At 43.4% G+C, this 26,659-nt stretch overlaps 1 protein-coding gene across 14 annotated transcripts in view; it reads right to left on the bottom strand.

The window, feature by feature from the left end:
• The window catches only part of OBSCN (obscurin, cytoskeletal calmodulin and titin-interacting RhoGEF), a 197,991-nt gene that overhangs the window by 11,452 nt on the left and 159,880 nt on the right, over positions 1 to 26,659 (bottom strand). For 12 of the 14 annotated variants that reach the window (XM_065628909.1, XM_065628914.1, XM_065628916.1 and 9 more), the window contains 18 exons: positions 18,793 to 19,050; positions 16,347 to 16,470; positions 15,876 to 16,009; positions 15,418 to 15,530; positions 13,250 to 13,418; positions 12,662 to 12,743; positions 11,885 to 12,085; positions 11,258 to 11,318; positions 10,189 to 10,266; positions 9,868 to 10,040; positions 9,291 to 9,317; positions 8,626 to 8,778; positions 7,833 to 7,878; positions 7,153 to 7,230; positions 2,647 to 6,298; positions 1,780 to 1,902; positions 479 to 589; positions 193 to 360 (listed from right to left, as the gene is read on the bottom strand). In XM_065628909.1, the coding sequence (XP_065484981.1) occupies positions 193 to 360; positions 479 to 589; positions 1,780 to 1,902; positions 2,647 to 6,298; positions 7,153 to 7,230; positions 7,833 to 7,878; positions 8,626 to 8,778; positions 9,291 to 9,317; positions 9,868 to 10,040; positions 10,189 to 10,266; positions 11,258 to 11,318; positions 11,885 to 12,085; positions 12,662 to 12,743; positions 13,250 to 13,418; positions 15,418 to 15,530; positions 15,876 to 16,009; positions 16,347 to 16,470; positions 18,793 to 19,050 (5,751 nt within the window). Of the gene's footprint in view, positions 1 to 192; positions 361 to 478; positions 590 to 1,779; positions 1,903 to 2,646; positions 6,299 to 7,152; positions 7,231 to 7,832; positions 7,879 to 8,625; positions 8,779 to 9,290; positions 9,318 to 9,867; positions 10,041 to 10,188; positions 10,267 to 11,257; positions 11,319 to 11,884; positions 12,086 to 12,661; positions 12,744 to 13,249; positions 13,419 to 15,417; positions 15,531 to 15,875; positions 16,010 to 16,346; positions 16,471 to 18,792; positions 19,051 to 21,159; positions 25,541 to 26,659 lie in introns of those variants that run through there. The other 2 variants (XM_065628921.1, XM_065628922.1) reach the window with 1 other exon arrangement.

Genomic DNA, 26,659 nt, shown 5'->3' with positions numbered 1-26,659 from the left:
AGACTAAAGAGTAAAGAAGTGGGAATGAACCCTGCAAAATGTGCCACGCTACCAGACAGCAAGGGCTGTGGACTGGAGCAGGCAAGGGAGAGGTTGTCCTCTGAACCTACTTACAGAAATCTCACCTCACAGATATTTACAGGTCACATTTTTGGGCAGAATACTTGTAACACCTATAGCTACTTCTCTCACCTGCTTTTCTTATGATGCAAGAGGTGGATGCTGAGCCCAGGGAGTTCGTGGCCACACAGGTGTAAATACCAAAATCATCAGGATTAACAGAGAGAATAGTTAACAGCTGGAAGTTTTTGAGCGTGGCCGAGATGAGGATCCGGCTGCTGCTGTGGACAGGCATCCCATCTGGAAAGCAGAAGATAGGAGAGATAAGTACCCTGCGAATTCATACCAAGGTGTCTCAAACCCTCCCTGCACCCCTGTCCCAGAGGTTAGGGACTCCCTAAAGTATTGCCAACCTCACCTCTGAACCAGTCGATGTGCAGGGAAGACTGAGCTGCCGTCCGGCATGACAGCGTCACACACTGTCCGAGGGCAGCAGCCTGGTCAATGAGCTCCTCAACGAACGAAGGTGCTGCAGAGCAGAGGAAAAAACAGTGATTCAGAGTGGCCAGGAGGGCTACGTTGAACATAAGTGGACATCAGGACATCAGAATGCATTTTTAATTGGGTCAAGAAGATTTTATTCATGGCCTGGCATTCCTTTGGCCATGGGTTGGAGAATCCCCTGGGCATTGGGCACGCAGCCCTGTTCAGCCCCATGGATGCATGAACTTCTCATACTTGATAATCTGGATGGATCCGGATGAACACCCTGGAGGTGTTTGGTTTAGTGCTAGAGTTAGCTTAGGTTATTGTTGGACTCGATGATCCTGAGGGTCTCTTCCAACTGAAATGGTTCTGTGATTCTATGATTCTATCTTGGAAGGTCCACAGGAAACATCTGCATTGCCCAGCCCTCCAGGTACAGCCAAGGCAGCAGAACATCTCAGAGAGCGAGAATGTCACAGCAGGAGTTTTCTTCTGGCCTAGCTTAAATATGGAGGCAAAACTAAATAATGGAATTTCAAGGATTAGGGGATCAGGTCAAGACAACACAGAAGGAGAGAAGACATAAAAGATGGAAGGAGGAAAAAACCCCACAGAGCATCAAATCTGCTGCTGTCTCCATAGGAAAGGGGGAGCTCAGGTTTTCTTCTGTGTTTCTCCAGGGGTTTTTCTCCGCAGCACCCAGGACCCACCAGACACACACACCAGTGCTTGGCTGGGCTCTGCTGGATACTGGACATTAACCTGACCTCAGAAAATGCTCCATAGATCCCTCCTGCTAGAGGCAAGAGGAAACTTGCCTGGGCAAAAGCAAGTTCAGCCTTGCTGACACACGTTAGGGGCTGCCCCACCACTTTTGATTCCATAGATCTATAGTGGCGTGTCTGGCCCTTACACATGGAGTGTAGGAATTCACAATTCCCTGTTTCTGCCATCCCACCCTTGGATACTCCATTTATTCTCTTTCTCACACATAGATTTAATGCCTTTGCGAGGTTGGCTCCAATTTGCACTCAAAGCCAAGAAGACATTTTTAGCAAGGACATAGCTATCGTGTAAACAGAGAAAACTGTTTTGTATTGTAGGAGTCATTCCTGGTCATCTCAAGACAGTCCTTGCAGATGCATCCTTAGAAACTGGCCTCCCACAGCACTGTCATTTTCATCAGTGATACTTCGTGATAAAACCAACTGATAACTTATGTGACAGCAATACCTTTCTCCTTTGGCATGAGGCTTGAAAACCTGAATGAAGAGAGTGCTGATTTCCTCTTCAGAGATCCTTCAGCCCCTGTTAACAGCTCTTTTTCCACTGCGTCACTTCCCAGCTCACCAAAATCTGTTTTGAGAAAGGATGAGAAGTCATTCAAGGCCATCCTTCTCCCGGTGGCATCCATTTACAGTTCTGCACACAAATAGCTCAGCAGTCACAGGTTTCCTTATTAACGAGCCTTCAGTCAACAGGGAAGGCTGTGAGAGCTACTACAAACAGAATGATGTCCTGGAAGGACAGGACGTATCTAGGGATGGCAGAGAAGAAAGGACAGATTCTGTTGTCCAGTGTCATCAACTTAGGTAGAATCACAGAATGGTTTGGCTTGGAAGGGACCTTCAGAGCTCATCCAGTGCCACCCCTGCCATGAGCAGGGACATCTACACCAGCTCAGGTTGCTCAGAGCCCCGTCCAGCCTGGCCTGGGATGTCTCCAGGGATGGCACCAGGTAGCCATGGTGACTTCACCAACATCTCCCCGTCGCTTTAAGGATTTTCCATGGTCAGATAGTAACTGCAGAAGAAACTTCAGCAAGGAAAGCATAATCCAGACCTGATTTGCTTTTATACAAACTCAGACAGGGGAATTTAAGCCACTTCCATCAGCAGATTAACCCAGCTGACTTTGCACTAAAGTGAGTCAGTAACAGAGAGCTGGTGGGAAAGACAGATAATTTCATAACCTACCACTGCCAGTTGTGCAATGACCATCTAACCACGGCCTCAGATATGCTGGGGAGAAAGGAAAGGCAGACTTAGCAGAGCTCAGTTATAGCAGCAAATCTACGAAGGCACAGAGTAAAATACTTACCTTCCTCTGCCTCTGGCTCAGGAGATGTCTTTCCTTTCAGGATTCTTGAAATATGGGCAACAGAAGCTTTTACTTTCTTCTTCAGACTCTGCTCCATTGACAGCTCCATGGAGCGAGACCTTGCATATGGCTTGAAGAGTCCTGGCTTGTTGTAGAAGGAGCTTTTCTGTTTACCACTTGAGTCCTTTTGGAGGCCATACATTTCCTTGTGACCCTCTGCCCCTTTCTCCATGGCTAATAAGTTAGTTGCCTTTGAATCCTCAGATATTTCCAAATGGTTCTTCCTATTCTTGTCCTCTGCCTCTTCTCTGATGCAGAGTCTTTTATCCTTATGCAAATGTCCCACAGGAGGTGACCTTGCCCTTTCACCAAAAGGTATAAACCGTCTACCAGTTGGTTTGGGTTGAGGCTTTCTATAGTTGAGAAATTCAAATGGAAAATAGACAATGTCATACAAGTCAGAGAAATTCAAATAGGCAGGCTCTACCTCCGATATGTCAAATTTTGGAGTTCCGCTGCCAAGACTGGGTGTTTCATCCGACAGGTCTTTGATTTTCACTAAAGAAACTTCTGGGTGTTTACCAGTGTCCTTGCTCACTGACACTTGACTGGGTCTTTTCCCAACATCCAAGCTCTCTGTTGAGGAAACGCTCACTTGGCTAGAAGGTGGGGTCTCAAAAGCTAAGTCCTCCAGATCCTCACATTCGTGGGGAACTGTCTGTGCTCTCTGCCCTTCCAATACCTCTGACTCCTCACTCAGGGCAAGATAGGATTCTGCAAGGTCATGTAGCTCAGAGACGACTTCTCTTTTACCCCCTTGTACAGAAGGGAAGGAGGTGTCTGTGGCTTCTTGGCCACGTGGGCCTTTGTAGAACATCTCTGTGGGAGGAGAGATGTGCTTTCTGCGTTCCTCCTCACCAGAAACTGACTCTGCCCAAACATCCATCTCTTCAGAGAGGGAAACCATCTCATCCACTATGCCCTCCAGCACAGCAGACTCCTCATCACTGTAAAATGACGACCTGTGATGTGAGACCTCCTGACTTTGATCCCTGCGGAGCGATGGTGGGACCGTTTTTCCAGCATCACAGCTTCCACTTTCTAAGGAAACACCTCTACCTTCACCATAAACCTTTGGATGTTCCTCATATTCTGGCTCATAGACTGAAGCTGGAGCAACTTCTGGTTGTGAAGCAGTTAGGACATCTGGAGGTTCACCTTCCAGAGCAGCAGAACCTCTGCCATCCAGATAGGCAGCCCTGTGTTGCTCAAACGCCTGATGTCCAGCCTTGGAGAAAGGAGCAGGCATAGTCTGTCCAGCTGCTGGGCTCCCACTTGCTGTCACAACAGATCTCACCTCACTGCTAAGTGATGCCTTTGGATGTTCTGGCTTTTCACTCTCACAGACTGAAGGGAGGCCAGTATTTTGGGTGGAAGCAGTTCTAGTTGGGTGTCTGCTTTCCAAAATGGAAGTCCCACTGCCTTCAGAAACCTTCTGCAGTCCAGCTCCCTCAATTTCGGCCTCATGGGCCAAACTGGGAACAACCTCTGTGACAACTGAGCTTTCACTCCTCAGAGCAGCAAGCTTCTCCTTGCTGTGAGCTGGTCGTTCCCTTTCAGTCTGCCATGCCTCACTGGAGACCAAAGTTGGCATTGATTTTGGTGGTGAGACTTTTGGAATAGCGAGCTGCTCTCCCTTCAGGATGGCTGATGATTTGTCTACGTGAACAGGAGCCCTCTTGTGCACTTGGCTTTCACCATCATGGGCTGACAGTGGAGTGATTGCTGCAATACCTGGTCCCTCATCCTCCAGGACAGCAGATCTCACCTCTTTATAGGTCTCCAGCTTCTGATGGGCACCTCCATCAGCTGTTCGCAGAGCCATTAGAGTTCCTGGCTGCTTGCCCTCCAAGGCAGTAGTTGCTGGGATGCTTTGATCAGGAAGCTCTTGACTTTTGTCTTTACATACTTGAAGTGAATCGGGTTCTGTTTGTGGGCCTGTTAAAACAGCAGAGCTTTCACGCTCCAGGAGATCAGACTTGGCAATGCTGTGAGCAGGCTTCTGCTGTGAATGTTTCTGCCTTTTGTCTTTCCAAGGTGGAACTGGGGCCGTCCTTTTGATAAGGAAGCTTCCACCTTTGAGATCTGGGTGGGTGTCGGTGCTGTGAGCAGACTCCTGGGGCAGATCCATGCCTTCCTTACTCATAGGGGCTGACTTGGAGGTGGCCTCTGACCCTGTGAGACTTGAAATGGACTGTTTGCCCCCCTGAAAATCAGTGTCAGGGGAAGATTTAGCCTCCATGCTGTCATGTTTTTGAGCTGATGGTACCGTCACATCTGAGGACCGGGCAGTTAGAATGGGCCTTTTGCCTTCCATGTCCTCAACTTCCTCCTCCACGTAAGTAGCTTTTGACTTCTTCAGCAGATGCGTCCTATTCTCGCTCCTGTGAGGTGACACTGGAAGACTCTCCAGCTGTTGCACAGAAACAGCTGGGCATCCGAGACCCTCACATTGTGTGGAAGGAGGGGTCTGCTTTTCTGAACAAACCTTGCTGCCTCTCCTGAAGTCCTCTTGCTTCGATGTGTCCACAGAACATCCCTTGCCAGGCTCCGCGGAAATGTCGCAGTGGTCACTGCCTTCAGGACAACTTTCCTGTGGCATTATATCAGTGTCTTCTTCCAAAATATCCTGTTCCCTCACTGACCTTGAGGCTCTCAGCCTGTAGTCATCAAGGGAACGGCTTCGGGTAGCACCAGCAATGGCAGGATGCGGTGGTTTCCTTGCAGTGTCAAATGAAGCTGATTTGGTCAAGGAACCAAGCAGACTTTCCCTGTGATTGTCTCCATCGTCAGGCTTTCCTTCTTCCTCTTCAAGTTCGAACTGCTCTAGGAGGGGTTCACGGAGACCGCTGAGGGGCACCTTAGAATATCCAGCTTTCCGGAAAGTCCTTCTGGCTCTGTCCAGTTGCCTTCTGAACTCCCTGCCTGGTGAGGAAGGTCCCCTTGCAGGTAGCTCAGCTGCTTGGCTGTAGAAAGTGCTTTTAATGACACTCTGTCTAGGAACAAAGACAGGTGGCTTTTCTGTCCCATCCCCAGCCTTTTCGATTCTGTCTTTATCAGATGAAAATACGTCTGTTTTTTCCTTCTGGCCTGGATGCGGTGTGCTGTCTGTAGAAGTCCTTGCTGATGAAGGCTCAGCAGCACCATTTCTTTGGGATTGTTCTGATCTTTCATCTCGAAGTCTAGGATGGAACCCTTCCTCTTTCTCCTTTAAGATACCTGCCGTGAGCTCTTTGCTTTCTGTAGGCGATTTGTCCCCCACCTCAGCTTTCATTGACGCATACTTCCTCCTCATGGGTTTTACTGGAGGGACGGAAATTTTGGAGTGCTTCTCCTTGCTTGCATGTTTTGGAGGCTCTTGATGGCTTGGTGCATCAAATATGGACAAGTGCAGTTCGGGTGTAGAGCCAAAGTGCCTCTTCTTGGGGAAATGCGAGTTCTCGTTGTCTGAAGAGGAGCCACTGGTACTGGATGAAGTGCTTTCTTCAATAAGATGTCGGGAGATGGCCAGGGAGGTGTTGTCATGAGTCCTTTCTAGGATTTCTGGGATAGACCGCATTACCAGTATGGATTTATAGCACATCAGAGACCGCTGGAAAGCAAACCAGAATATGGCACCATCAGATGGGAACGTGGTTGGAGTATGGTAAAGCAAGCATATCAAAATGAACTTCTGCCCTCTTAAATACCACACAAGCTAATTTAATAACATATTCCCACCCTTTTGTACCTATCGTTAGCCTAGCCCTCATTTGCTGTCCAAGTCTTCTCTCATTCACAAAGGTGGAACTACACTGACTTCAGGGGACATACTTGCTGTTGTGAACAGGAAAGCAGGACCCTGCTTGAGATTTTCAAAGACAATGGCCATTCAAAGCAGATGGAATAGGAGTTTTTAATGGAACACATCAGATGAAAGCCTAGCTGGAACAAATAGCCTTAAATCTGTTGACTGCAGTACAACCTGCAGTGATTTAAGCCAACAGAAGGACCGACGATACTGTAGGAGGTAGGATTCATCTGCTCTTAACTTCTGCCATGTGGGACATCTCAGTTGAAGTTGAGCAGCCAACAGAAAGAAATAGGTATTTTAAGAAGGCAATCAATCTGATTATTTTAGAGAACTTCAGAAAAAGAGGAATCTTCTTGGGACTTGTTTGTAATTCAGTACTAATTGCAAAAGCAGCTGAAGGTACCTAATTCAGACACAACCACATGTCTTACAGGCACCTGCATTAGACCAGATGATTTCCAGGCAGTTAAAGCCTAGATAAATTATTTCTGCCACATCCATCGACCACTCTCTCCTGGGCTCATTCCCTGTTCATAGCCAAGATGAGATTTCTGCTGTGCTCACTGTCCTAGGCCGATAGACTTTAAAAGATGCTAATGTATTCAAAAATATATATAAGTAAAAAGAACCAACATAGATTAAGGCCAACTCACCTGCCACTTGCTCCGGGCCACGATGAATTTGAGCTGCTTGGTATTAATGAAATGAGCTGCTTCGAGGGGGAGATTATGCTGCCAGGAGGAGTAAGAGGAAAATAATAGTTTAAAAAAAATCTCGACTTCATTTCTTGAGGGTTTTTTTTTTTTCAGGATTCCCTCCCTCCAGAATTTTTAAATTTAGACAAGTTACAATAAACCAAATGCTACAATCTTGTCATGGCTGAATTGTGGACAATCTCAGCTTTACAATTATAAAATCAAGCCCTGTTCAATGCATGTCATTAAATTAATATCTTTTTTTTTGACAATTTTTAGCTCTTCTGCTTAGCAATTTAAGACTTTAGAATAAAAAACATAACTTTGCTCTGCAAAGCCACAGTTTCCTTTCTATACGGTCGTGTTACATCTGCTCATGTCAGTAGTAATCTTTATCTTTTGAAAGGAAAGGTATCTCGGCATGTAAACACCAATGTGTCTCCTCTTGCTGGAGAGTGATGCCTGAGCTCCTCTATAGGACAGAAAGTAGAATCATAGAATTGTAGAATCATTTTATTTGGAAGAGGAAAAAATAAATGACCAAATAATATCAAGCAGCTTTAAGAGCTGTCCTTCCAAAGGTATCTTCCCGCCTCAATGTTTTTAATGACTCTAATGAAAAACCAGGACAGACTTACCGTGAACCATTTGTGGGAAAGACAGTCCAAAGCACTAGGTCTGGCCCTGATAAAAGAAAAGATCACCATTTTAGTAGCAAGTCATTTCCAACAGCAACCACAATATCCTCCTGAAGGTGCTTGCTTCACGTGGACACTTCTCTGTGTGTTCTTAGGTTGCTATTTTAGAGCTGAGAAGCCGAACAGACAGACAGAGGCTTTCAACACAAGTTTTCCTTCCCCTGGGGTGAAACAATCCTACTTTTGCAGTCTAAGACTCTCTGCAGATCTCAAGCAAAACCCCATGGCACTCTGCATGGAGCCCGTTCAAGGGTGTCAAGAACAGCCTTAAGAGTGACTTTGACTCTGCAGGTGGCCAGAGAAAAATAGCTTTGGCAGCAGGCAGAAAGAATAGAAATGAAATTAAAAAGCAAGTGCCTGCAAACGTGCCTTCAAGCCGCCTCTTCTACTTGAAATTGCTTAATGAATGTGGTTAATATAATTTAATTCTTGCATATCTGCCTCTGTACAAGTTCTTGCTCTTCCCACTCCTCTATATCATTTCAGAAACTCATCTGTCTCGGGGAGCCAGGGAGTAAGGACATCATCATACTAGAAACAGACCAATTTGGCTAATTGCCAGCTTGTGTTTTGGGTAATGGGGAATAACAAAGAAGGATTAGGTCCTAACGCACCACATCTTGCTCAGTTTTCTACATTTCAAAATGACCGCAGCTCTGACAAGCTCCGTTCTGCCTGCTGAGACACCAACATCTTTGCACACTGGCTGTTGGAAGCACAAAAGTGCACTCACTTGGGGTGCTGCTGTAGGATCCCTTTTATAAAGTCCTTTGCATCTTCACTCAAGTGAGCAAAATCAGGAATGGTCCATGAAATTTTCCCATCCTGGATATTTAGAAGGGTTCCTCTGTCGTTCTCCCCAGCAAACGGAGACTTGCATGTTAGGCTTATTTATTGAACACCGGAAAATAAAAGGAGACAGACTTTAGACTTTTATCTCCTGTTTAAATGACAGAAGCACAAATGCTTACATGGGGCTTTAAAATGCTTGAGGGTCTTCGGGTGCTTGTGAGCAATGCGTCCACTAATACAGCATCTTTCACTCCAGTATTACGTGGCGCTTAACTGAATTATTTATCTCTATTCCTTTCATCTAAGGAATTAAGGGTTTGATTTTGCAGAGCTGAAGTAGGGTGTTGGCTAAAACAGACAAGGGGAAGACAGAACTTCATCCACCACTCTCATCTCTAACTGCAAGAAGAGCAGCATCAGGTCTTCAAGCAGGGACAATGACCAAAGCCCTGGGCAACCAAAGAGTGAATAAAGGAGAAAACTGCAAAAGAAATTGTCTTCTTCATAGAAGGACCCAATGCTCCACCCAAGTCCCTCAGTCAAAGGTACTGGAGGGCTCTTACTGACAGGGATATTGAATGAATCTTTCTAAGAACTCTAATTTACCTTAAATATGTGATGACTCCCACAGCCCTGAGGAGAGAGGGAGCACAAATGTCAGATGTTCATCATTATTTATCCATCTGTCTCAAGCACACATCCCCTCTTTCTGCCACTAGACACCCTGGCACAGTAAGATCACCTTCTTCTCCTCAACTTTCCAAAGAAAACAAATCCCAGAAGCTATTGTTTTCACCCTTCAATTTTTTCCCCTTCAACATCTTTAAAAATTGTTCTTAAGTAACCCTCCATTTTTAAAGCACAGATAGAAGAGAAGACTCAAAATACTTTTTTGGGGGCTTGGTTGCCTTTCCTAGAAAGCCCTTAGGATCATCCGCCTTAGTCGCTGCCTCTAATTGAGATAATCTTCTCTAAGATTCTGTTTTGCATTAATTAGCTGTCAGAGTTCAATTTTGGTTGAACAAATAGACAAAAGGAGCTTTAAAGAGCCCTGTTGGGTTTTGAATTCTCAGCGTTCACTTTCCGTTTCCCATGTTATTATCTCTATCCCATTTACTTATTAACAATAAATGGAAATTCAGGCCATCTAGGGTAAAAACTTTTTAGAAAGAAGACAGATTACCAGATATCGGTTGCTTTTGACACTGGTGACTGAGAAACAATTTCTGGGGCAACAAACTCCGGTGACCCGTATTTGCTGTACTGGGGCTCAAAGGGTGTGATGTTCTGAGCAAATCCAAAGTCGCAGAGCTTAAGGTCTTCCCTTTCAGGATAAACCATGAGGATATTGAGCGGCTAGTAAATGAAATAAAATAAAAAGGGAGAAAGTTTTCTTGGGAGCAGGCAAGATTTTCAGTTGTAATTAAGAATGTTTCAAATAGAGAATGCCCGTTCCCTGACCAACCAGAGGCTATGACGAGCTGGACCGGCCATTGCACATTACCTTGATGTCCAAATGAAGGACGTTGTTGTCATGAAGATATTTGATTCCTTCCAAAATTTGCTTGATATATAATTTGACCTAAAAAATAAATCAATTATAAAACAGTTATTAATCATTAATAGTAAACAAGAGAGTGCCTGATTCCACCATTTTTAATATATGTGAGAGGGAGAGATTGAACTAGAAATACTTTTAAAACTAGAATGAATTTGTTTTAGTCTTGCAGTTGAAATAAGATATGAACGAAACATTAGCCTGTGGAACAAAGCTGTGCCTTGTGTGTGCCCAGGTGGAGCCTTCTCTATGTGAAAAAACTCTTACTTAAAAAAAAAAAAAACCCTGACCCAACAAACATGCAAAAAGGGGTACAGAAATTCCCATATTTGATGAACCTTGTCAACTGTCTAATTTATCTAACTCAGACTCAGCTCTGACTTGGTGTAAATCAGGCAAACACATTAAAATACAAATAGATTTTAAAACTATGCTGTAAACCTATTTTCCTGACCATGTGTAGATCCAATCTGGCTATGACTGAACAAGGAGTGAAGATTTACAGCTAACTTCAGCTTTGGAAGTCCTCTACCTTCAATGTTTTATAGTGTTACCTGACATCTGATCTTCAAAAGGTCCCTTCCAAACTAAACAATTCCATGAAGCTATGATATTTTCCTCTGAGTATTTCAATGAAAAAACAATTTAACCAATAAATATGGGACACCTGGCTACTAGATGGGAGATGAGAAACATTTTGAATTTTGAGCACCAAGGATCTAAAAAAAGAAAAGCTCTTGGAAACTGTAATTCCACTCTTTGGTTTGGAGACAGAAAGGGAGTAGATAGAAGTACAGTTGTGAGGGGTTAAAGAGTTATTAAGCAAGTGAAGATACAGGAGCTCCAGGTGACAGATAGCAAATGAGTGACGATAATAGAGCAAATATCATCTGTATTGGGCTGCATGCAATTCTGCTGGTCAAAACCCCTAGATATTCAAAAAGGAAAATGCAGCTGGAAGGTACTCTGGTGGTACCCACCAATTCTGGACTTTCAAATGAGAAAGGAAGATTACCTCTGCTTCAGTGACAACGCTCTTCTTGAACAAACGGTCGAGGAGCTCTTCGCTGGAGCATCTGACAACAGCATTAAGGGAAAACAGAACTGCAGTCAAATGCTTATTTTTGCCACCTCTATCTGGCTTACAGAGCAGAATTCACAAGGCGTTCTCAACCAATGTGATGTGCATGTATAATAGTCCATTAAAATCTCTATTGCGGAAGCGTCCTTCTTACAGAGGTCTAATAGAATTGGGCTGCTCTAAACCTGGAGCGTGGTGTTGCTTGTGCTGAAATCTATGTGTTGCTCATGGGCTTTTCTGCTCTGCACTGCATTTTCCTGCTCTTCACCTAGTCTGGATGTCACAGGAGCAGAGTCCTTCACTTCCAGACATTTCAGAAAAGAGATTTGGTGCTTAACAACTCATTCACACTTGTACATACAAGGGTCATGACTATTCCCAAAGGACCAGAAACTTCAGTGAAGAGCTCACAGTTCTGTGCCATCCTGCAGTGCAGAGAAAGTTTGTGTGTGTCCTTTTATCTCAGACAAAACCTAAAAATGGTTAGTTGCTTAGTTATTTAATAAATGAACTCTGATTTATTACCCAGCCTCCTCAGAGAAGCAGAACAGAAAAGGATACAACTCCAGAATCAAAATCAGTGTTTTCCGCGTTTCAAACTGATCGAGGAGCCTGGTAATTCTGTCGTGGGACAGAGAGGCAAGAATATCCCTCTCCTGATGCGCTCGAGCCTTCGTTTTGCTTCGTAGAGGTATGAATTTGGCAGCACAGGACACTCTGTTCCCTTTATGTACGACTCGTTTCACAAAGCTGAAGCAGCCCCTGTGCAAAATTTAAGGACAAGCCCTGCTCAGACTTGGTTCAAAGGCACTGCAGGTGTAGCTCTTTCCACATCCCAGCCTTTAACAGCTCCCTACTGCTCAGGGCTTATATTCTCCAGCATAAAAAGCTGATTTTCCCGTGTATGAGGAGCTATTGCCCTCTCCTGGCTGTCTCCAAAACTAAGCAACGAGTTTGCATCAAGGGAAAAGCTGTTTCAGGTGATACAGGTTGTGCTGATGCTCTTGGATCCCTTAGGTGGTTTGTATGTATGTCGCTATGGGCTTGTGATGCTCACATTGCCAAGGGGCTATACCTGGACACCCACCAGCTTCTGGCTGCTGTTTTTTTCTGGTTGGAGCTACCTGGACCTATGGGCTATAGGGACTCTTCCATCCTCTGCTGGAAACCTCAGGAAAGTGTTTCCAGCAGACCTCCCACCTCTGCCACCACTTTCACCTTCTCGGACTTTTCCACAGCTGGGCATACCTCTGCTTCTGGTCACATGTGCTCAGCAGCTCAGATGGGCAATTAGATATCCTCCTTTCATCATACTATAAAGCTGGAAAACTCATTTACCTTCCGATCTCCTGCTTAACCTCATAAAGGGAATGGAGCTTTCTCCTGGTGGCCACTTTCTTTGCTGCTTGGTCTTTCTTAGCTTTAGAAATGAAGAAAAATACAAGTATTAATATTCAGACAACAATGCCTTGCTAATAGCATATGGAGTTATTACAGGACAATTTAAGGCAGGAAAAATTACAAGAGTCTTCCAAACTTCTGCACAGAATCAAGTGGAGCTGTTTGGTGACAGAACCTGTCAATGTGAACTTTGGGGCTGCATCTTCACCTGACATAAATCAGAAGAGGCAGACTGAAAAACAGAACACCACCAGAGACATGGCCTCAGTGGCCCATTGTATCAGTCCATCATGTAGTTTGAAGCAGAGAAGCGGGAAAAAAAAAATATATATCTTGTTTTGCATATATGTATAGGTTGTTAGGTCATTTGCTCTTGTACTGGATCCTGCCATACTGGTATTATAATATGCAAATGCTGCGCAGAGATACAGAGCAGATACCACGTGGGTACCAGAAGATGATTGCAGCCAAGTACACATTTCAATGGCTGTGGAAGCAACTCCTGGCCTGAAAGAACGTCGTTACCTTCATGTACGACAAGCTCTGCTTTACACAACACCTCCCCTCCTGCGTTTTTGGCAACGCAGGTGTAAACGCCACCATCTTCTGAGGCAGCGTTGTCCACGACTAAGAAGTACGTTGTTCCTTCCTTCCCTTGATGGAGCCTGTTGCTGTCAGTCAGCAATGAAGTGCCCTGAAAGAATGAAATTACATTTTTGCACTGGAAAAAAACCCAAGATGGGAATGGATGTTTCTTCTCTTCAAGGAACAATAAGGAACAGAGCTACAACACAGACCATTTAGGCCAGCAAATCTCATTGATACAATTCTGTCTGAAGAAGTTCCACATGTCTAAATGTTTCTCTGCTTCCACATTACCCGATAACATTTTTGTTTCATAACTGATTCGTAGGAATACAGGATTGAGAGGGATCGCCAGGGCTATGTGGGTTATTCTTCTGCTCTCCCAGTGCACTGTTCTTCTACGCAGAGAGTAGATTATGAAGATTTGCAAAAAGACCTTATAAGACCACCTGACTAGGCAGTAAAATGCCAGATAAATGTATATAATACAGATAAACGTAAAGTAATGCAACCCTGTTCCCCCAGATGAAATGTCAGGCTCTGAGCTGTTTTTTACCCTGTTTCCCCGAAAATAAGACAGGGTCTTATACATTTTTTTGTCTCCAAAAGATGCTTACTTTTTAACATATATAGCTGCCTGAACACTATTTAAAATGATTTTTTAATGGACTGTAACTAGGGCTAATTTTTGGAGTAGGGCTTATAGTTCAAGCATCCTCAAAAATCCTGAAAAATCATGCCAGGGCTTATTTTTGGAGTAGGACTTATTTTCAGGGAAATAGGTATTGGACTGGAGCAAAACTTTGAGTTAGAGTAGATCATTGCATGGTAGCACCAGCTCAGTGCTTGGTGGCAGTCAAAAAGTACCAGAGGTTAGAAATTATGAAGGAAGACATGAAGAATAAGGTGGAAAGCATCATCTCATAAATCTTTGGTTTGCCCAGGGTGTGGTAGAGTTGTAGCAATGTCCTTTCTCTAACATCTTCCAGATGAGGATGGACAGAGCAAGTTGGGGCTCTTCAGCCTGGAAAGGAGGCTCTAGCAATATGACACAATAAAGATGTTAAAAATTATTAATTTTGTGGTGTGTTTAGTGAGTGGGCAGGGATTAACTTTTCTTGGTACAGGATGCAAGAGCCAACACATGAAGTTTGTGGTAAATGTGCACAGAACAGCCAAAAAGTGGTGGCAGGCAATGTACTTCCATTGGTTTGAACTCCTTGACAAAGGACACTGTACGTGCAAGAATTTTGCATGGGTGCAAGAGGAGACTAAACAAGCATGGGGAGAGTTTTATTGTGGGTTAGTAAATAGATAAAAATTCAGCTAGATTGTGATAACTCTGAGCTGAAAATGTCAGAGATTGTGAGAATATTAACAGGGTGTATCTTATATTTTTCCTTGTTCTTATTATTTTCAAGGTGTTCTGGCATATGTATGGTGTGTGCATGGGAGGGGGTTCTTTGCATTTTTGCTTGGATTTTTTAAGGTTATTTGATTTGTCTGAGTAGCTCAACCTTGCACTTCCCACACATAATTAAAAAAAAAGGAATAAACTTGTGTGTACAAAACATTTAGTTGGGCAGAAGACGTATAGACAATCATTATAGAACAGAACTGGCTTATTTTGCGGCTTGACAATATTCTGAGGAGTAATAAATGATTTCTTCCACCTTTCTATGTGATATTTCATTGTCCTTAGTCACACACATTTTACCAATTGGCTATGGAAAACCTATCTGGAAGTCACGTTGACAACTGGAATAAACCATTCTTAATTCTCAATAATCCCATCTCTGACCCCAGAACTACAGCACACATCTTGGTGTCTCTCAGGCAGGAACCGATCTCTCTTCCTGCCCATATCGATCCTCAAAACCATCTTGGTTGCCCACTCTGTGAAAGAAGCTACAGTGACACTGGAGACAACACAGATGCACGGTTGGTGGTTCCAGTGTGAACTGCAGCCGGTTTAACAAAGTCTATAGATGTTTTCCAGAGATAATGTAAGAGGTGTGGGATGAAAGAAAAGAAATTTGCCACAGAAATACTGCTCTACAGTCCTTTTTGTGGTCCCCATTCTCAGCCAGAGGAACGCCTGCACTTACCTTAAACCACAAAACCGTAGGCTGAGGTGTCCCTTCAATGACCGCCTGAAATTTGGCACGCTCTCCAGAATTCACCTGCACGTCTTCTATTGTCACTTGCATATAGGGAGGACCTGGTGGGACACAAGGGTTTGCTGCGTGTCCAATACCGTAACTTTGTTCATGGTGTGCTGATGTAGGTTGAGTTACTCAAATGGGATTTACAGGACTGGCCATTTAGAATATGACATTAGCTTAATGCCAAATCAAAAGATTTCACAGCAATATATTTGGGTTTCTTCATACTGACATTACTTTTAGGCTTCTTATCTTCACACTTACCTGTTACTGTTTGTTTAATAAACAGTTATTGCTCAAGAAATTGAAGTATTAAAAAAAAAAAAAGTCATCAAGAGCTATTACCTAAAGAAAAGACAATGACACTCATGGGATGTGGGAGAGGGAAACAAGACCCTTACTTGTTGGGGTCTTCTCCTCGGTCTTATACACACAAGTTCTTTCCGTGGTCTCAATATAAACTTCACTGTGCACGTCCCAGACCACATCTCCTTCTCTTCTGTACCAATCTCCTGCCCCCGCAGCTGGTGATGTTCTTTGATGAAGCCCATGAGAAAATATCGTTACACAGTCACATACGACTACGGAGGTACAGTATTACACTCTGCCATTGATCTGTGTGTTTAACCACCAGAAAAATCTTATTTACTTAAAATTAATACAAGAATAGTTTTATTTTGGAGGAATTAATTTATCTCCAACCTTTTCTATCCTTCTTGTACAATGCGTGTGTGAACAAGATTCTAAAAATAATAACAAACCTAAAGGAATCAGTTCAAGTCTTTGCCTGCTTCCTCCACCACAGAGAACTTGCTTTTCTTTCAACAAAGTCTGCCACATTCAGAAATCTGTGTATTGGGATGGGTATTTACCTGGTAATAGGAACGGTGCGCTCCTGGGTGCGTTCATCTCCAGCAGCTGTCTCTTCACGGGGAGGACCAGGGCTGGGCTTTGGTACACTTGGTTCTTCAGCTGGAACTTGACTTTGTGCTTTGCCTGGCAGCAGAAATGGGGCAACTTAGACATGTCACTTATAAAGGCACACCTGAAACCCAGAGCAAACCATCTTTACTCTGCCTTGCATCAGAACTGAGTCCATCTGACAACAGCTGGGTGCAATCATTGAAGCTAAGAGGAGCATTTGGCTCTTTTGAGGAGACCACATGAAGCAAAGGGCTTGAATAACATCAGAGAGACTGAACGGTGGCACATCACCGACTTGTCAAAAGTAACCTTAATTTAAGGAAACACACACAAACACAAATAGGAAAGCAGGAGAAGAAGAAATAAGAAGTCTGGAAGGACAGTGTGACTTCAATGCATCTTTTATAGGAGATAATTTAACTGTGTTTGGGTTCCAGCTCATGGCTATGATGAAATTTAGGCTGGAAAAGACCCTTGAGATCATTGAGTCCAGCCATTAACCTAACACTGCCAAGTCCACCACTAAACCATGTCCTTAAGTGCCACGTTTACATGTCTTTTAAATACCTCCAGGGATGCCCAATGTTAGCTCTGTACACATGAATGCTTCAATTAAACTTTGCGACACAAGAACAGTTCTTGACTTACTGGTGCAACCGCAGACAGCATCAGTGAAATGAGTTAGTTTAAATCAATGTAAAACTGGTGACTAAGGCAGTCCCTGACTGGGGCTACAACTATTATGAAGATTATATGTATATATATGCTAAGATGGAGGATCTGGTGATGTTAGAACATCAGCATTGGTACACCTCCACTGGATTTTTGAAAATGTCCTCGTCCAACTCTAAGTTACACCAGAACAAGGTTTGGCATTTCAGGCTTGTAGGAACAAGGAAACAAAAAGATGGTGCAGCTTGATGGCAGTTCAGGCATTGTCGTTTTGTTATTATTAATTATTTTATCAGATATATCTTCAAAAGTTGCTTTTATCTTCCATTCCAAAAGTACCTGATTGTCTTTTGATATTGACCATTGGAGTTACCCTCTAGGATATAGTGCATCATCTCCTTTTTCATCTGAGGAGAAAAGCTTAAATCAACAGGAGTCTTCTTCTCAGCAGGAAGGACCTTTTTAGGGAGGAGTCTGGGGATGTTTCATGCTGTCTGATTTTGGAAAAAAGCAGCAGTTTCCAGAATTCACATAAACCAGTTTTGTTGGGATGGAAAACGAGTTATTTGAAGCATTGCAGGCAGGGTCAGAGATCCCAGGTTGGTGGGAAGTAGACTTGTGTTTTCCTGTTGCCAGCACTATTGAAATATTTGCCTTTTTATTCAAAACATGTGAGCAGAGGGACAGTTGTTCAAGTCTCCATGTTACTAAAATAATTCCCCATATTAATAACATCTTTAGTTGTCTCAGATGAAAGGAATGCAAAACCATCTCAATCACTAGTCTATAATCTCTGTGGTTATGACTAAGGAAATAATCTGCTAGATGATATTTTGAGGTCTGATTCCATGAAATGCTTCTATTCTTGTTAAGTTTTAGACAAGAATATATACATATATATATATATTTAACAGCATCTGGAGTTTTAGGGCTGAAGACTACATGACATTGTCCTTTTAAGTTCACAGTCGTGAAGGAGCATTACTCTGACTTGAGACAAAGACAGCTTAGACAAGTTGTTATGGGAGAGACAGAAGGAAGAGAGGAAGGGTTGCCACTTATTCATGTTTAAAACAACAAAAAAATGCAAAGACAAAAGACTTGTTCCCCTAGCAGGACACAGTCATATACATCATTGATTTAAGCCACACAGAAACTGCTAAGGAGACTATTAAAGCCCCAGGGCCAGTGAATTGCAGGTGAACTTGATGCACCCAACATGCTAGAAGGTTTCTGGCAGTTGATACAGAGGTGTTAAGCCCATTTCCAGCTTGTTTGTGGCAAATGATAAAAGAAAAGCAACCTCTCTTACCCACCCCACTTAATCAAAAAACAAATTACTTCTATAAATGTAAAGGAGGGATCCCACCCACTCCCCTTTTTCCATTAAAAAGCCTGAAGCAGTGCAGAGTCAAAAGCCCAAAGGTGGAAAAATCCCCTGTCCCTCCATTTTGGGCAGGTGATGAACCAAACTCTAGTTTAGATACAGTTTTCAAACACCTCCTGTTTCTAGGAAGATCTACCCCAAAGCTTGTGTCCAACCTAACCCCAACCCAGAGACCCCTGTTTCCTTGGGTCTCAATGTTCTCTCTTAATCTACAACTGCTCAAAACACAACAAAACAGAAAAATGAGGGGGAGGAAAATATCATTATTGGTGTGTTCAATATTTTTGTCTGTCGTGACTTCCATGGGACATTTTCCAGATTCATGCCAGACCTACCGTGTCCTCCAGCAGCCTGGGTTTGGGTGCTGGCTTCATGAACTAGCACAGAAGGCCCAGCCACTGTTTCTGAGTGGTCTGAAGGAACAGACCCAGGAAGGCCAAGGCCACCAGCTCCTCCTCGCATGCCTGGGGGAAGAGTCACCAGCAGTGATGCCGAGTCCACGAGTTTCTGTAGGGCTGTCTTGATCTCCTTATCCGCACGCTGAAGCGAGGCCTGGACAGTAGTCTCCATCTCTGGCTGTGGGGAAGTCATTCCTACAGACAAGAAGAACAGCTTTTCTCTCTTCAGGGTAAAAATAAAACAGCGGCATCATCCAAACCATGGAAATACTTGCGATTGTATCATTTTCCCCTCCTAGAATAGATACCTGATGGAGAAACGCTTGTTCCAGCAAGAGGGAGTGTAGCTAAGACTTAAAATAGGAAGACTGGCACAACATACTTTGGATGGAGGTATCTCACCAGGTTGAGGACACTGCGCCACACTGCACACACACCTGGCCTCTCCCCAGACAGCAGAATGGAGGATCCATTTCCTAACTCAACCCTATGTTAGCTGGTCTGTCAAAAATACCTTTATTAAGATCACTGAAATGAACCCAGCAGTGACCCATTGCACTTATACAGACCCTACATGCGAGAAGGACATTATTCTCATGGGCAAGGAGAAGGAGTGAGCAGGTACCATCCTCATCGGTGACTCTGGAGAAGGGCAGGGGAAAGACAGGAGGGCTATGGCTGCTTCATGAGCCTACAAGTCTGAGAGGATGGCAGAAAAGCTGTTCCTTGCAGAGTGACATATTTGTCCAACTTTGCAATATTTAAAGGTTTTTGCTAGGCTTTGCACTGGAAGGTACGTGAGACTTTTAACTTTGTACTGGACTATGCCCTTGTAAGATATTCCAGAAGGAAGGTCACCAGGTCTGTAACTTAATGCAGAGGAGTTTTGTGTAGGGAAGCATTATACAGAGGAAGATGTAACTCCCGCCTCAAGAAACTCATGGTCTTGAAGGGAGAGAGAAGACATAAAAATGGATTTTCGAGCAGTCATCTTTGCAGAACAACTACCCAACTATCCTGGTCTCATCCCCAGTCAGCACTGGTAGAAGAAGCTAGGTTAAGATGGGATCATGGGCCCTCAGGAGCTCATCTCATCCAATCTCCTTCCCGATACACCTTCTACAAATCTTGAAGAGGCACAAACAATTTCTAGGGAAACCCTCAAGTAACCATAAAGACAGACAAAATGCATATCAGATTAAGACAATTCACCATGTTCATGATGTTCTTGCTTGCCAAGCAAGAATGCAAACTCAAACCATCATGTGGTTCAAGAAAAAATATGAGCACTTGTACACAAATGTCTGTGACTTGTTTAACGTCACTGACACAGAAGTATGTGCTGAAGCTTTCTGGATTCTGCCACTTTCCCGTACTTAAGAAAGTAAATTTCCATGACAGGCCTTAGCAGGCAAAGTTGAAGGCTGTGTTTGGATCAGCCCCCTTTGAAAACATCTCACTTGATTTTTGTTTTCAGTGTCCTTCCCATGAGCATAGTGGTTATGAAATATTTCAGTTTCCGGGATTGTTGATGGAAAAAGCAAGTTTTGCTCACACAATGTCCCAGACTGCCCATCAGAGTTCATCAGCACTGGGCTGGGTGGGAGATCTTTAAATATTTTCCTAGATAAATATGTTGATTCTCTGGTGTTTCTGTTGTGATTGTTGCCAACTGGTGCTCTCTTATGAGCCGGGCAGCTGCCGACAAGTGAACTATTTGGAAAGGCATGAAACACTCTTTATATCTCTCAGTGAGAGTATATATTCACAGGTGTGTATATAATCACAGGTATATATATATACACAAGTTATATATAAACACAAGTCTCCCCCTGCTGCTAATAACCACCACTTTCCTCCCTGTTTAGGGATGTTACACGCTATGATTCAAGCTGATGACCTGAGAAAATTTAATAGTAGCTGAGGTAAGTCAAACTGATGATGGACAGCCTGATTCCCAGTTCTAAAATCTCAACTGTGAAACTTTCCACCCCACATCTCCTTCAGCCAATAACCAGGAACGCAAGACCGACACATATTTTGAAGTTCCTGCTCAGCCTCAGAGAAGGACCCAAGAAGATGAGCATCGCTCAACATTGTTGACTTGTAGATCTGGTTGGAAGTATCCCTAAAAACAGGTTCTTTCACTTCAGAACTTTTAAAACTGCCCATAAAAAAGGAGCCAGAACCAACTGCATTAATATTCTTGGGTTGCAGCCCAGCTCCTGCTGAAGTCAATAAGAGAAGTGGACGAGCTGATGGAACAAGAGCCGTGAACAGAGAAGGACACAGAAACCCAGTTAGTTCAGTGACAGCTGATGCAAGACATTTATTGATATAAACTCAGCATCTAACAGCATATCTTGGATTTTATGCTTTTTCTGTGTTTTTTTTTTCTTTTTATACCTCAAGCAAACTGAAGTTTCCACTTTATTAATACCCATTTACCTGCAGGAATTTTACTAAAACATTCTTTGTATTAAAACTTTTAATACAGCTGTATGTTTTCATCTACAAGAAATCCCCACACGTCTCATTAGTTATCTACAGTTTAATCACTTACAAGCATAATCTTTAGCCTCTAGGAAAATATTTTGAAAGTATATGTAATGAACTTTTCATAAACCTTTCACTTTTTGAACACAGTCCTGCATATGATTTAAAAAATTCCTTTCAATTGATTCTCTTTTGCTTAAATTTCAAAAGAAAATGTAAACAGATGTTAACTGCTTTGAGCTAATGAATCAAAGTATAGTTATTTCTTCTATGACTATCTGAACTGCAATCTTTGGTTTCTTCAAAAAAACCTGAGCATCAACCACAACTGGAGTAAACCTCCACATCCCTTTACACATCTTTATTATCTTTTGGATTAATATTACATTTTTGAAGACTATCATAGGGCAAATTCTTTTCTCAGCAGCATCTTTGTAAAGCTGAACCAAATCCACTTTCTTCTGTGGAATTATTCTAGATTCATACTGGAATAACTGAGATCAGAATCAGGCCCAATATAAAAGAAATATTTTTAGTTTTGAAAGTATTTCCCTGTTGTATGCCTGTTACTTTCCAACGTACAGTGCAATATATGAAAAAAGCACTAATATGTATCCATCATATTGCTTAATTATAAAACAAACAGTATAAACCAAGGAGATGTTATAAAAAATGGGAGAGTAACATAAAAGAGGCTTGATTTCTTTCATCACGTGTAATCACTGGCAAAGCATCCTATATCTTGAGGGTAGTGCACATGATATTACACGTTATGCCCTGTTTGGATATTGAAAGTAAAAGGCTGTGAAATCGATATGTTCATTTGAGTCAGCACATGATAACGGTGGAGCCACAGAAGGAAAAAAAATAGTGTATTCTTTTCTACAAGCACCTTTTGTGAATTCAGTCCCTGTCAGCGGGAATATTGCCTGGAGGACTTCAGAACCAGCTTCACAATATTCCCCAGCTGGGAGACACTGAGACAACATCACACATACATTCCCAAGGCAGAAACTCACTTCCTCTTCTCTTTTTATGCTAGTTGGAAATTCAGCATTTCTGGTTTCCCTACACCATCTAAATGAAAACATTTTCTGTTGCAACACTTGTACACAACTCAGCTGGGCCAAGGTGTTGGGACTTTTCACCCCATATCTCTGCCAGATAGAAAGAGCCAGTGCTTGGTCCTCCCAAGATCAATGACAAACTCCAGCTGACTTCAACTGGGACCAATATTTGGGCCTATGAGCTCTTTTTCTTTCCAGGGCTGAGCAACTTGTTGAAGGTCAGTGCAACATCTACTTTTTACTGAAGCCAACAGGAATGGGCCACGCTCAGGGCATCTCAGCCTTCCCCTCAATCAGAAAAAGGAAAAAAAAGCTCCAGAGAAACTCAACAGAAGGCAGAACCTCTACAAGACAGCTCAACGAACACGGTTACAGTAATATGATGCAATTGCAACTGGCAGCGCTTCCAAGCAGCCCGATACATTTTGAAAAGATATATTTTTCAACCAGGCATTTATGGGAAAGATCTCTTTTCTTTTCTTCCCTTTTTTTTTTTTTTTTTTTTTTTTTTTTTGGTGCTCCTGCTACTTTGCTGTACCTCAGTGGTGAATTCCTCTTAGCATATACAGGAAACATTATCCATCAACCTGCTAACAGTGATATTTCACCACTGGCATGTACAGGAGACCAAATATTCTTCCAGTAATATTTATTGACAAAGACCACATTTGTGGTTCTTTGTATGTGTTAGCATTTGATTATAGATGCAGAAGTCATTTTGTGCAGCACTTTAATCTTTTGGTGCACATTAAATAAAGCTATATTTTAAAAGATATGGTTTATAAATCCACTACACTAGAATGCAAAATAAAGAAGCCTACATCTTTAGGCAACTAGGAAGTGGATTTAAAAATATGGTCTTTTCTTACTTAAAGCAGAAGAGAACAACAAAATCCTTGCTTCCACAAGTCAGTGGGACTTTCACCATTGACTTTAGTTGAATAAGGATTTCAACCAAAAGGCCTGAGCAGCCCTGTGCATCCCTAGTAAATGAGATATTTTCTATAGGTTTCATTCCATGGCAGAAGTCTAAAATAATGTAACCAGACTGTGCATGTCGAAAGGTTTAAGAAGAAATTTTGATTGAGCTAGGTGGTGTCAAAGTGTACAGCAGAGTCAAAGCCATGTGGAGCTTCATGACCTCTGGGCACACACGGTGACAGGAGGTCACTTTAGCTGGAAACTGTCCTCCTGTCCTGGGCTGCTGAAGGATGCTGAAAAGCTTAAAAACTTTCACCCTTTTCCCACACCATAACGTACAAATTGACACTTGAAATATTTTTTAAGTTTGTGGACAAAACCGCACTTAATTAATTTATATTTCTGTCATTGGCAGGAGAACCAGGCTTTTCCTAAAGGTACCATCATTGCTCTGCTATGGAATGATATATATTCACCTTGATCAAAGCTTTTAAAATTACAATCTGTTCTGGCAGACGTGTTCCCTTTAAGACCGGAAAAGCTGGACATATCGTATTTAAATATATTTTCCTCAAAGGTATTCCCTCATACTTGTTACCTTGTAATCTTTGCCACCAATTCCCCTCACCTACAACAATTCTGATTTTTTTTTTTTTTGTTGTTCTAAAATGCTGCTTTCTTTTGTGTTGAAAATTATGCTTGCATCTGCTCAGCTTTGGGAGAGGTCCTCTGTGCTGATGTGCAAGGTAACGGGCTCGCCAACAGTCCCGTAGCTGAGGGTTCTCGTGGAAACTTCAGTTTTAAAACTTGACTGTCCGTTGTCTGCTGAGCGCTGGACTTCGGTGCAGAAAGATGGTTTCACTGTGAAAGAGGGACCGGGAGAAGCTGCTGATGTTGCTGCGTGGACTCCAGGCCTCACCGCCATGCAGGCATCACTCACATGGAAAGAGATGTTTGAGGGACCTACAGACTGAACACCAGTTACTCTAGACGCTGTCATGAACATGCCCCCAGGTACGTGCTCCTCAAACTGGCTGAAAAATGTTTGCCTGGGCTTGGACACCACAGGTCTCCCCAGGTTCAGTAGCACGGGCTTCCCAATCGTTGGCTCGTTAATCTCTGTCTGGAGCACGGAGATCTCGCAGGGTTTCTCTGCTTTATGTTTCTGATCATCACACCTGTAGGTTTCACCTTCTTCAGGAACATAATCTTCAAGATCCTCCAAAGTTAATACTTTGCCATTGTGGGTTAAGATTTTGCGTTCACGGGTGCTAATGTCATCTATCTGTGGTTCCTCTGGTTCATCAACTATGACAACATTATCCTGTTCTGGAAAGACATCTTGCATTACTTCAGGTACCTCCTCTTCAACAGGCCAAGATACGTCTAATTCATCTACCTCTTCCTTAAACTCTGGACTTGCCGGTGTGAACAGAAGTTGATGCTGGTCTGCAGCAGCTGTCCCAAAACTGAAGGACAAAGGTTCACCCCCACAGGCAAGGAGCGGGGAAGCGACATCTGATCCATAGTGAGCACTTGTTTCCTGTGGGAAACTCCTTCCTTCGGTTCCATAATCCATAAATAAATTATTTCCTAGTTGTTCGGACCCACATGGGGAGCTTCTGTCTTCGTTGCTGACTTGAGGTCCTTCCTGCTCGCTTGCATACACCAGGGGCTGGATATCGGCTTCCGAGAGACTGTCATTAGGTGAAGATTTTGACTGTTCCACCAACTTGTTGTTGGAGTTGTTTGTGTTTGGATCATCTTCTGGGGAACGCCTAGGCCTTGAACTGGGAAAAGTGAATGTTAGCACCCCTGAGTCATCTTTTTCTTGCTTCGCTGGGGAAGAGCCTCTTTTCCTTGCAGGTTTTGGTGACTTTTTCACCTTGAATTCAATTATTTCTTCCACTTCCACCCATTTGGGCTTTTTTTCTTCCACCTTGGTCTCTACGACAACATCTCTAGCTGCTGCTCCTTGCCTGTCCTCTGGTTCTGTGACAAAAAGCATGGGAACCGCAGACTTTGGCGCCGCCTCCTGCTCGTGCCTGTGGACAGGCTGCCTGATCTTTGAGACATAGACTGGCTCTGGAGTTGGTTCCGCTCTTGGGGAGCGCGAAGGCGAATGACCTGAAGAAGAACGTGCAGGAGAAACCCTTCCCCTTTGTCTTGGGCTCTTCACCACAGTGGTTATCGTTTCCTCTCTGATGACAGAAAGGGTTGAAATGGAGTTGGCGGGAAGACGGGACTTTTCGGGGAGCCACACTCCATCAGCACATGCCATTGTCGGTCAAGGCGCTACAGTGGGGTTAGTCTGGTGAGCACTCCAGCTTTTGGTGAAGCGTGTCATTTTGGAAGGGGTACACAGGCAACGCACACACCCACATGCCCATCTCCACCTACTTTCTGATCCAGGGAAAACCTCAGTGTCCTTTCCCCCAGGTGGACCCCAGGTGAACACACAATGAGTATGTCCAGCTGCATCTAGTTCTGGGCTCCCCAGTTTAAGAAGGACAAGGAATTACTGGAACGAGTCCAGTGGTGGGCTACAAAGGTGATTAGTGGTCTGGAGCATCCTTCTTACAAGGAGAGACTGAGAGAGCTGGGGCTGTTCAGCCTGGAGAAGAGAAGCTGAGAGGGGATCTCATCAATGCTTATAAATATCTCCAGGGTGGATGTCAAGAGGATGGACCAGACTCTGTTCAGTGGTGCCCAACGACAGGATGAGGGACAACGGGCACAGACTGAAACACAGGAGGTTCCATCTGAACATGAAGAGAAACTTCTTTACTGTGAGGTGCCAGAGCCTGGACCAGGCTGCCCAGAGAGGTTATGGAGTCTCCTTCTCTGGAGACATTCAAACCCACCTGGACACGACCCTGTGTGATCTGCTCTGGTGACCCTGCGTGAGCAGGTGGGTTGGACTGGATGATCTCCAGAGGTCCCTTCCCACCCCAACCACTCTGTGATTCTGTGATTCTGTGAAATGTTCATCTGGATTCTGCTATATTTCATGTGCTTGTGTTGACCACCTACTGTGCTGCTTTGGACCCATATATCAGTTTCACCCAAAGATTTCAAACACTCAAGGAGTTTAACCTTTTCCTGAGTATCCTTGGCTAAAATCCTGGCTTTATCAAACTCAAAGGCAAAATGCCCTTTATTACGGTAGGGTCAACAGCTTCCTTTTTTAAAATAAATGTAACATATCTCTATTTTATTTATGAAAGCATCTTTTGAGACAAGAGATGTGCATTTTCACATGCTGAACAGTTACATTAAAAGGGCACTAAGCTTTTGGAGACCAGGAAAAGTAAGTTAGA

This window comes from Caloenas nicobarica, chromosome 2, assembly GCF_036013445.1.
Source record: "Caloenas nicobarica isolate bCalNic1 chromosome 2, bCalNic1.hap1, whole genome shotgun sequence".
NCBI classification, from domain to species: Eukaryota; Metazoa; Chordata; class Aves; order Columbiformes; family Columbidae; genus Caloenas; species Caloenas nicobarica.
This window is presented reverse-complemented; position numbering and strand designations above follow the sequence as displayed.